Here is a 12,059-nt window from a genome sequence, read left to right on the forward strand (position 1 = left end):
CACTAATTATAATTACTTATGTTGGTGACAGTTGATGCTTTATGATCACAGAATATTTGCTTTTCATGTTGTCCCACTGTTTTGAATATTGTACATAAAAGTGATGCTTGTCCGATTGAAAAATATCTTTAAAGTGCCAAAGAAACGTGAGCCAGTTCCAGTTCCAGTTCCTGTAGCTCTACTTCGGGAAGAGAAATTTGTATTTGAAGAAGAAATTGTTCTTGAAGAGGAATTTCTACCTGAGGAAGAGGAAGTTCCACCAGCGGAAGAGGAAATTCCACCTGAGGAAGAGGAAGTTCCACCTGAGGAAGAGGAATTTCCACCAGAGGAAGAGGAAGTTCCACCAGAGGAAGAGGAAATTCTATCAGAGGAAGAGGAAGTTGCTCCTGAAGAAGAGGAAATTCCTCCTGGGGAGGAAGAATTTGTACCTGAAGAAGAAGAACTTCTTCCAGAAATTAAACCTAAGGTGCCAGTACCTGCACGAGGTATAGCAGTTCTTCTTGAAGTCATCAGGCCTCTTTTGTGTTGAATTCTGCCTTTCCATCTTTTTTGTTCATCTCTAATTTTATCTATGTTGCTTTACTCTCTATGTCTTCTACCATCTAAATCTTAGAAAACATTCCAGTCATGTGTGCTCTTATTGTTTTGTGTCTGTCTTATGTGTTTATTTATTGTAAATCGTCTGAATGTCTTTTCAAATTTTATGATATGAAATGTTATTTAGTTGTTTGTGGCCTTATTCTCATGTGTCTTTTTGTTACATATACAGTGCTGTACATGTGATTTTTAATGTCTTAAAATGAATGTTTTTAAGTGCCTGAAGTGCCAAAGAAACCTGTACCAGAGAAGAAAGTCCCTGTTCCAGCTCCTAAAAAAGTGGAACCTCCACCACCCAAAGGTACACCTCCCCAAAGTGAATACACATTCTTCATCCATACGTTCACCATTAAAATTATAGTTGAACTGGGATTTGGGAAAATTTATGTTTGTAAACTAGATAGTCACATTAATTTCTAAAAATGTTCAGGAACACTGATATCCACTTTTTATTGGCTGCAAAGCAGTATTCAAGAGCGAAGATGGAAGGAAGTATTGTCCCAAAACTGCCCCCAAAATTCTACCCAATTCCCTATAATTTTATTAAGCATAATAATTTTCATATAGATATTTTACAAGGCTAAATTATCTACACAAAAAATACCTGAAAAATATGATGAACAAATCTTCTTAAATGTCATCCTTCAACCATGTATATTAAGTGCCTTTATAACATCAGGATGAAAAGGTAAAAGAAAGATTAATGTATTTATGAAAGCATTGCATAAGAGCTTATGTCTTCTGATACATACATACAGATGGTAGCCCAGCAGGTTTTGATTTTAGCCTTGAATTTGTATCTTGCTGTGTTAGACTGAGCAAGTCCTTTAACTGATCTGAGCCTAAAGTTCCTCTCCTATAAAATGGGGATACTAATGTCAGTTCTAGTAGGCTCAGATATTATTGTGAGGATAAAATTAAGATATATAAAAGTACTCTATCACTGAATGAATAGTATCCAGATTTGTCATATTCAATCAGTTCATAGTACAGGACATAATATATTTATGCCTTAAAGCTCAATAATACTTTCTGCAAAAGTTTATGACATCACTACTTAAAATAAGCATGACCTCTCCACTAGGTTAAATAGTCTTATAAGCAGTGAAACAGTAGAGCCGATCCTTTATTGGATTTCAGGAATTCAGAAATATTTTTTAGATAATGATTTAATTAATTTTTAGTGAAATTTAAGTGGATGAAATGACAGCATCTGTCCTCTGGTATTCAAATAGGTTGCTGATCCCTTCCTCCACAAAACGTAATTATATCATCACACCTGGGCTCCTGACTTGCATTAGGTCCCTACCCTGAGCAACTGTTGCATGTTGGTCTTTCTCTGTGGACTTCCTGTGTTCTCTCTTTTTTGTCCCTCACAATAAATTCTTACCATGGAATGATGTCTTTAAAGTGCCTGAGGTTAAGAAGAAAGTGCCAGAGAAGAAAGTGATCCCTCCCAAGAAAGAGGAGGCTCCTCCTGCCACAGGTACTGCTATTCCCAAGCGAATTAGACACTGCCATTTCTTTCTTCACCTGTAAAAGCCAAAATGTCCCATTTCCCAGTATTTGTTAACATAACTTACATTATCGTGGTGTCCATTGTCTCTGTGCTTGTGAAATGAACTTACAAAATAAAATAATATCTTGAAAGTGCCCGTGGTGCCTAAGAAGCCTGAACCAGAAAAGAAGGTGCCTCCTCCTGGTCTTAAGAAAGCAGTGGCTCCTCCTGCCAAAGGTACATCACTCCCAACAGGGGTGTGTTTGCTTCCCCGATGTTGAACTGTGATGCTCGTCACTTAGGGATGTTCCATATAGACGTTTGCATTGTGTGGTCTGTGTGTAGTCGTTAGTTGGGACTCTGCTGCATCCGTGTTTGTGCTGTGTCAGTTCTTCTACTTTGTGTTTGTGTATTTTATGTTGATTTGTCTATGTATGTTGTTCCTACAAAATAAAAATACTAAACTTATATATCTTTAAAGAGCCTGAAGTACCTAAGAAACCAGTCCCTGAAGTACCCATTGCTCTCCCTAAAAAAGTAGAGGCTCCAGCAGTAAAAGATAGAATGTCTCTTTAATGGACCCTTTATCTTAAACCACAAACCTCTTATTTTTGTCTCATTAACTGATGCTATGAAATGTCAATGTTTCATCTGGTGCATGTGCATTCTGTTATTAACTCTCTTGGGTTGAAAAACGGGGAACTTGGTCTTTATGTACTCCTCTTGGTTCCTGCATTTTAAGCACCTAAAACAATCTATATCTTTTAAGTTCCTGAGGTGCCTAAGAAAGTGGAAGAAAGACGCATCATTGTCCCTAAAGAAGAGGAAGTTCCACCAGTTGAAGGTAGATGACTTTCTAAGAAAATAGCATTTTCAAAAGCATCATTATCTTATTTTTGTCTAATATTTGCAGGAGGTAAATGCACATTTCACTCCAGAAAATAAATGTATTCACACTGTAAAAGAAATTATTCTTTACCTAATAGAAACTGGATAGGCAAACTAAAACCAATCAAATCTCTCTTCTTACATGCTTAGGCTGTTTGTTTCCTTGTTTGTTTGTTTGTTTTACTTTAATGAGAATCTTTGAAGGGAAACCATATTTGCCATGGGAAATTTTTCATCAGGTGACTTGGTGGGCAGTTGTGGGATTAGCTTCTCCAGGAGGAGTTCCAGTTAAGCCTAAGTAACTGGTGCAGAAAATCTGACTTCTACCCCTAAGTGAATGTTTGACTTCAAAAAAATCCACCTCCATTAAAAAAAATAATAATAATTTAAACTAAATTCTTTCTGAAGTCCTTTCCAGTTCTAAAATTCTGTGAAGGGCCTAACATATTTTGAAGACGCAGTAAGACCTTTTCCAAGGATGAGTGAGTTTTCACATGCACTTAGAAGGCTGAGTTAACTATGCTGATAAGACAACCTCAGTTTTCAGATGTATCATTTTAGTCTAATATTTAAATGAATTATAAAAATAATTTACAAAATAATCATCTTTTTAAAGTGTTTGAGGAGCCTGAAGAGCCTATTCCAGAAGAAGAGATCCCAGAGGAACCACCTCGCATAGAGGAGGTTGAGGAGGTGGCGCCACCTAGAGGTACAGCTGCTTTTATGAGTTGGACATTTAAAATGTCTGGTGTTCCGAATCTTTCTCAGAATTCATCTAAGCCTGATATTCGCCAGTATACTTTTCTTACATCATATCAATGATAAATTGAAGATTAATTACAACTGGCACCTGAAACTTTGTGTTCCTTTTCTTGACCCAACTTTTTCTACTGCGTCTACAATTCAGTTAGAATGAGAGAGAGAATTTTATGCTATTGACACTTTAATGTTTTTTTGGCCAGATGCTATTGTAATACTTTCTCCTAGTTTTCAATCCTTAGTTTTTTTCTTCAAGTGGGGAAAAATCTATTTCTATGGTGTTTGCTCTTTAGAATAATTGTTAGGCTATCATTGCTAAAGACTATGACAATCTTTTTATAGTTGGTATTATGTTTGCTTATAGGATTTCCAAGTACTATCCTTCTCACCTTTAGAGTCAATACTTCATATATGCATTTACCATTTAGGTTGCTAATATATTTTTTAACTAAATCAATGTTTTGTGTTTGGGGGTTTTTTGGTATATGGTTGTTGTTCTGTTAATTGCATGTCATTTTTCAAAATGTCCATGAACTATCTTTTAAGTGCCTGAAGTGGTTAAGAAAGCAGTACCTGAAGCACCTACTCCTGTTCCTAAGAAAGTGGAGGCACCACCAGCTAAAGGTATAACAAATCCTTTTATTAAAGACAATATCTTTAAATTCCCATTCATTTTCTTTTTAAAAAACAAAAGTATCTTCATTCATTACTTTCTTAGAGTCATTTAAATAGGAAACTTATGAAATTGATTAAGAACCTGTCAAATATAATTCATTCGATTGTTTTAGCCTTTTTTGGAATGTTAATGAATGATTATGTGTGTGTGTGCGTGTGTGTGAATTATTCCAGAATATTCTTATTTTAAATAGCTGAGAATTTTAATGTTAATAGTACATCTCTCTATACTTATATACATTACAATGGATCCTTCTTCCCAACATTCCATTCCTAGATTTTATTCCATTACATAAGTCAAATTTTCTCGTGGAATTATTATAATAATTATGTCTACTGTGTTATTTTATGGAGGGGGGTTATCTGTTCTAATGCTTAGATAATAATTATTTTAAAGAGCCTCGTGTCCCTTTTGTAATATCTGGCCAGAGCATTCAAGGTTATTAGAAAACGTCTATCTCTCATTGTTCCTAATTAGGTTAATGCTTCAGTAGCACTCCTAATTGATTAAGTTATGCTGTCCCTATTGCAATAGACATCCTCAGCAGACACGATAGTGCCCAGCAGAACGTGACACCTGTATCAAGGCTTAAGTACTCTATGATGGTAATCACTTGAAAAAAGCCTTCATCAAATTAAAAATAGTAGAAGTAGGCCCAATATTGGTAATTCCTGCTATTTGAAAAAAAAAAAAGGATAGCACGGGTTCTTTGTGGACATACCTTCTTCTAAGGTGTGGGTAGTACAAATGAGTGATTTGGAAAAATATCTTTATAGCCTCTAAAATTGGTGTCCAATTTTACAATAGAGTGACTTCTTAGACTTCGATTATTTGTAATGTTGATGTTGTTTCTGATGTTTTTATTTCATGTTTATCATTGAGTATTGTCAGCTAACTGAAATGCCTCATATCTTTAAAGTGCCAAAGAAGGTTCCTGAAGAAAAAGTACCTGTTCCTGTTCAGAAAAAAGAGGCCCCTCCTGCCAAAGGTACATCTCTTTTTAACCTGAACTTTCTTATAATCTTTTTCATTAAGATGTTTATGTCTACATGTCTTGATCGTTTTTGATGTCTTTTGCCTATGGAATCTTGCTCTTGATAGTCTCAAATATTAAAACTATGTCTTTAAAGTGCCTGAAGTTCAAAAGAAAGTCCCAGAAAAGAAAGTCCCTGAAAAGAAAGTCCCTGTGCCTAAAAGAGAAGCTGTTCCCCCAGCTAAAGGTACTTTGGGGAAGATCTTTGATTTTCACGTGTTGCTGCATGAAAGCCTTTCTCAGCTGTTTTTATATTTTGAATTTACGTCTTCATTTCTGCTGTGTTTAAAAAAAATAGATCTCTTAAAATAGATACTCTTTCAGGGAGAGCTGTTCTTGAAGAAAAAATATCAGTTGCTGTCCACAAAAAGGAAGTAGTAAAAGAAAGAGCAGAATTAGAAATAGTGGAAGCACAAGTGGAAGAAGCTCGTGAAGAAGAGTTCCATGAGGTTGAAGAATACTTTGAAGAAGAAGAGTTCCATGAGGTTGAAGAAGTCCTCAAAGTAGAAGAGTATAGAGCTGAAGAAGTACACGAAGTTGAAGAAGTCCATAGGGTAATAGAAGTCTTAGAGGCTGAAGAAGTGGAAGTATATGAAAAACCCAAAGCTCCACCTAAAGGTATAGGGAATTGTGCAGATATTACAAATTGTTATATGTTGCTCTAACTTCTTTTTTAAAGTACATTTCATATTCAGTTTGGACATTAGAAACCCACTTACTTTCCATGATAAAATCATGAAATACTTTAAGCATGAGTTTAAACTACTTGATAACAATGTTTGATATGGAGTAGAGATTAACCACAGAGTATAATTTTAGCCAACAAGATAATAATGTTTGATATCTACTTACCTAAGGAGATAACATAATTCACGGTATGAATTTGTGGATTCCTTTTTAAATCCAAGTAAGAGTGTTACGTGATTGTTATACGTACCAAAATATCTGGCCAGTGTCATCAGTTGAGTGAGAAAGAAACTCCTCAGTTCACTGTCCAGGCAAAAGAACCATTGCTTTGTTAGCATTGCAGTCAACTGTTCACAAACTGATAATTACTTATCCAAATCTTCCACCATTTTATGATATTTTCAGGAGAAATAACATTAAGGAAGGAAATGAAGTATGGTAGTAGCACCTGCATTCTAGTATATTCTGAGGATAAACGTACAAATACATTCTCTGCAAGACTACTCCAGCTCTTGAACAAATTAATAATATGTGTGTAATATGAAGGAATGTGTGTGTGCTTAGTATACACAGTAAATTTACAATACAGATGAAATTTAGCAAAATCAAGTTTTTTTGGAAGTAAGTGTGGTATAAATTTTTAAAATATGAATAGAGAAAGCATTTTATGAGCCCTCATTGTACTAATTTTAGTCATCGTGGGCCATGATACTTCAGGAGTTCATTCTAAACCAAAACACCAATATCTTTAAAGGGCCTGAGATATCCGAGAAAATCATCCCTCCAAAAAAACCACCTACTAAAGTTGTTCTTCGAAAAGAGCCACCAGCTAAAGGTATTTTATTGGTGAAAAATTACTTAACCTAATTTTACATATAGTAGCACCTTGGCTGCTTTACAAGTTTGAATTCTACTTGATATTTTTCTTCTGTGTTTTGTGTTTCTGGAATGTCTAAAACAAACTAATATCTTGAAAGTGGGTGAGGGGCTAAAGAAAGTTCTATCAAAAAAGAAAGTCACGTTCTACTTAAAATACCCAAAGCAGTATCACTACTAACCAAACAGTGAACCCAGTTTTCCTTCTTTGGTACTCTTTGATTATATATTCACTCACCTGTTTATTGATAAATCCTTGTTTTCCTGTTAATTATTAATTTTAATGACCTAGTAAATATAAATACATTGTGACTGTGTGTTTAATGTCCCTGCTTTGTTCAGTTTTTGTTTTTTGTTTTTTTTATTTTTGGTTGTGTTGGGTCTTCGCTGCTGCGCAGGCTTTCTCTAGTTGCAGCGAGCGGGGGCTACTCTTCGTTGCTGTGCGTGGGCTTCTCATTGCGGTTGCTTCTCTTGTTGTGGAGCACAGGCTCTAGGTGCGCGGGCTCCAGTAGTTGTGGCACGTGGGCCCAGTAGTTTTGGCTCGCAGGCTCTAGAGCGCAGGCTCAGTAGCTGTGGCACACGGAGCTAGTTGCTCCGTGGCATGTGGGATCTTCCGGACCAGGGCTCAAACCTGTGTCCCCTGCATTGGCAGGCAGATTCTTAATCACTGTGCCACGAGGGAAGCCCTGTTCAGTTTTTAAACCTCTTGAATTTCACAGTAAAAATGAAAAACAGTAGCTTATAAATAATATATACTTACATTTTTAAGTCTCTGAAGCATTTAAGAATGTTATCACTGAAGAGAAAATATCAATTATTCCACCAAAACAAGCAGAAAGCACCAGCTGAAGGTGTCTTATTCATTTTTCTTGTCAAGTTCTTATGATTCTTACATGGGAAATTCCCTTGGATTTTTGTTGTTGTATTTGTTATCAAAATTCAACTCATTTTAATAACTGTAATGTATTCGATAAAGTGATGTCTGTATTTTATACTGTGGCTATGTTCTTTTCTGTCTTTACATTTCTATTATGCTCTACTTGTTAAAAAATCTTTATGAATGTTTAAAAGTAAAAGAAACTATTACTACTGTCTCCAAAGTACCTGAAGTACCCAAGAAAATTGTGGTAGAGGAAAAAGTACATGTTCCTGAAGAGCCCAAAGTTTCACCAGCTAAAGGTATCTGCCTTTGCTGATTCGCCACTAATACAAAACTCCCTTTTATTCATTTATTATGAGAAGAAAGAGAGAGAGATTTTTCTCCCCGCAACTCCACAAAATGGCTGAATTATGTAAACTTCAATTTATGTCCCGTAACATAATCCTCCCTTTTGTGACTACCCTCTGGGAACACAGGCCTAAGCCTAAAAGTTGGTTTTATTTGTACTGATCCTCTTCTTAAGCAATATTTAAATATTGACCCCCCCCCCAACTTCTTTTTCAAAAATAATTCATTTTGGAGGCTATTTTCAAGTAGCTTTGGAAACAAATAAACATGTTCCAAGTGACAATAGAAAATGATGTTGTATCCACAGGACAAAGTCCTCCTAATATGACAAATCAACAACTCAACAAGACCGTCTAGAGAGATGCATTGATTGTGTGTTTAGATGACTTATAATTTGGGAATTTTTGACATTATCCTTGTTAGATGCCCCTTTTTGTCTTGATATTTTACACCCAATGATGCAATTTTTTAAAATAAAACAAATATCTTTAAAGCACCTGAAGTACCCAAGAAAATCGTTCCAGAAGAAAAAGTTCGTGAAGCTGTTCCTAAAAAGCCTGAAGTTCCACCAGCTAAAGGTATACACTGATACTAATCACAACATGAAATAACTCTATGTTTAGTTATTCATGGTTTAAAGTGAATGTGAGTGATGTAAATATTTGTCTTTTGTTTCTTTATATTCTTAATATCTTATATTTGGTATTTATTACAATTAATATACTAATATCTTTGAAGTTCCTGAGGTGCCTAAGAAAAGTATTCAAGAAGAAATATCACCCATAGTTCTTTCTGAAGATGCAACGATGTACAGTGAGTGTAGAAAAACTGGTGGTTCTCTTTGGTTCGTCTGTGTTTGTCTTCATAGCTTTTAAAAGTAAATATACTAATATCTTGTAAAATCCTAACATGCCAAAAATATTTGGCTAAAATTAGATAATTTGAATGACTATTAGCCTCAGACAAGTTATATTTCCTCACCAATTTAAAAAATAAAGAGACCTGCCCGTATACCGTTGCCCAATTTTAGAAAAGTCATTTGTCTTGTTGAATTTGTCATTGTCTTGTTAACCTGTTCTGTGTACAAATGTCTTCTGCTTTTCAGCAATTCATTTTCTCAGACCATAAGGCAACTTTCTTTAACTTGATGATAATATTTTACTTGGATATGTAGAATCAAAATACTTCAGCATTAGTATTTTTTACTCTTTGCAACAATTGTTGTAAACATTTTAGCAGTGCTATTCAAATACCCATAGATTTACGAGGCCATTAGAACCTCAAAAGAATTCTCAAGCCATTTTTGGTTTTGCCTTCATGCAAAATTATAATGAATTAATTTGAAGAGTAAAATAATATGAGTAAAAAAATATTCTGAATAGAATACTGTTTAATAATCTGAATAGTGAAAATGCCAGCAGTCAAGATATCCTTCCATTTATTTGAATGTAAAATTTAAATACAATTTTTGTCACCCTATGATAATAGGTTTGGATAAAAATATATGATGACTCCCACCTTTGAATATCCTTTCTATACTTGAGTTTGGTTATTATTATCAGCCAGTCTTCCTTTCTGAAATCTGGAGAAATCTTTATTTTTCAGTTGCCTTATTTTCCAAATATTCAATCATTCTTATTTTTCTTTTCTTCTTCCAATCTCTGAATAGTTTTCACATTCATATTGAATATGAAGCCATAGACTAGATTTGGTTTGAAAATGTAGATAACTAGTTTCCTGGAACAGGAAAAGACTTGGATGAATTTCCAGTAAGTCAAATATTGGAGAATTCTTGATGTGCAACTCAACATCAACCCTGTTCCTTAAGAAAAAAAATCCATAAAAATTAACAACAATAGGGAAATTTTACCAGTATCTTTCTGCAGACAAAGTAAAAGAATTATATACTAGTCCCTGACCAGTGAATTCCTCAATTTTACCATCATGATCATAAAGAAATGCTGAAAAGTCCTATATCATAAAACTGGGAATGAGGCTTTTTCCTAGCCAGTGTGTTATTGTCACTAATTTGCATCTATGTAGTACTAGTCATTTGAGTTATCGATGTGTATTATGTTTTTCTTAACACTATTCTTCATCCACCTTGAAATGCCCCTAATTGTGTAAATACTAACATCTTTAAAGTTTATGAAGTATCTGAAGAATCATCTCCAGAAGAAAAAGTACCTGTGACTCATCCTCAAAAGACAAAAACCAAAGTAGCAAAAGGTATATAATACCAATGACCCAGTGAAGAAAATTTATTTTTGGCTCATTTTAAAAGCTCAATACTTTCCTTCACCATTTATAAATATAACTATACTCGTATCTTTTAAGTGCCTGAATCACCCAAGAAAGTTGTTCCAGAGGACAAGATATATGTGACTATTCCTAAAAAGAGACAAACACCAGCAACTAAAGGTACATTCCAACAACATCAAACTTGGATGAATATCTTTGGCTTCAAGACTCAAAAATTGCATGTTATATAATCTACTGTTTTTATAACTTCTAAGTGTAAACCTACTAATATCTTTAAAGAGCCTGATACAACCAGAGAAGTATTTCCAGAGGCGGAGTTACCTGAGGCTGTTCCCAATATTCCAGAGCATCTTCCAACTGAAGGTATAATTCTTAGTTACGATAATCTAAATAAGAAAACCTTTCTTCATCAGTCTGCAAAATATGTTCACTGCTTTGTGTAGATTTTCACGACCTCTAATGCTAAAATACTAATATCTTTAGTGTCCCTAATGTACCCAAGACAAGGAACTATCTATGACTTGCTCCTAAAAAGTCAAATCCCACTCATATAATGAATAAACATTAGAACAAAAATAAAATTCTAATTAAAGGTTATAATATCTGCTAATATCCCTAACTTTCTTTGTAAGTCATGTCTTCATGTCTTTGCCTTTCTCAATTAAAAAATACTAATATCTTTAAAGAGTTGGAAGTCTCCAAGGAAGATGTTCCAGAGAGACAACCTCCTGTTACCAAAAGAAGAAAAATATCACCACCAAAAGGTACAAGCCAGAAGAAGGTTGACTTTCTTATCTCATGACTGTAGTTGTACTCACCACGTGTAAAAATACTAATACCTCTAAAGCTCCAGATGATACCAGGGAGATCACTTCAGAGAAGTGGGTCCCCCGAAGTAGCAGCTCGACTGGGTATATACATGTCCCCATGAGTCATTAGGGGGAGAAGTCCATAACTTTATACACATGGAGATGCTTGGGCTATAAATTTTATCTATGAGCCCTCCAGGGAAAATATATATACATATAATGTGCAGATGTGACCCAGATGGAAATAGCTATTGCTGTTTCCTTAAAAAATAAAATTCAGACTAGCTAGAAAAAAAAATCTATATGAGAGATCACCTATAACATTTATATCCCTGAAACTAGACTGAATAGGCTCACCCCACAGTGCTCTAAAGCAGAAATCAGTGCCGTAAAATGACAGAGGTGCTTGGCTGTAGACTATAGGTTAGTAATTCAAACACTCCATGGGGTTGAAATTCCAGGATATAATACAACTACCTGTTGAATTGCTCTTCTATTAAAATAAACTTACTACCAAAAACAAGCTAATAATTTTGAAATAACTGAATTTGCCTAAGACTTAAATATCATAGAAATATTTTTAGAAAACCATGACTTAAGGAAAATAAAATATTAAATTCACTGTGGAACTGTTCTATCTGTAATATCATCTCTACTCGAGAGCCTTCTAAAACCAGGGCAGTTAAAACCAAAACCAGTTAAAGTTGGAATTCTGCCCTGAATATTTATTTGCTCCTCTCATTGTC

At 34.7% G+C, this 12,059-nt stretch overlaps 1 protein-coding gene across 1 annotated transcript in view; it reads left to right on the top strand.

The window, feature by feature from the left end:
* TTN (titin) overlaps positions 1 to 12,059 on the top strand; it is a 281,802-nt gene that overhangs the window by 135,576 nt on the left and 134,167 nt on the right. Inside the window, 10 exon segments of the mRNA XM_060016520.1 lie at positions 135 to 485; positions 2,009 to 2,083; positions 2,865 to 2,939; positions 3,600 to 3,692; positions 4,289 to 4,366; positions 5,338 to 5,406; positions 5,549 to 5,638; positions 5,776 to 6,069; positions 6,893 to 6,973; positions 8,116 to 8,193. Of these exon segments, the coding sequence (XP_059872503.1) occupies positions 135 to 485; positions 2,009 to 2,083; positions 2,865 to 2,939; positions 3,600 to 3,692; positions 4,289 to 4,366; positions 5,338 to 5,406; positions 5,549 to 5,638; positions 5,776 to 6,069; positions 6,893 to 6,973; positions 8,116 to 8,193 (1,284 nt within the window).

Source organism: Delphinus delphis, chromosome 7, assembly GCF_949987515.2.
Source record: "Delphinus delphis chromosome 7, mDelDel1.2, whole genome shotgun sequence".
NCBI lineage: Eukaryota > Metazoa > Chordata > Mammalia > Artiodactyla > Delphinidae > Delphinus > Delphinus delphis.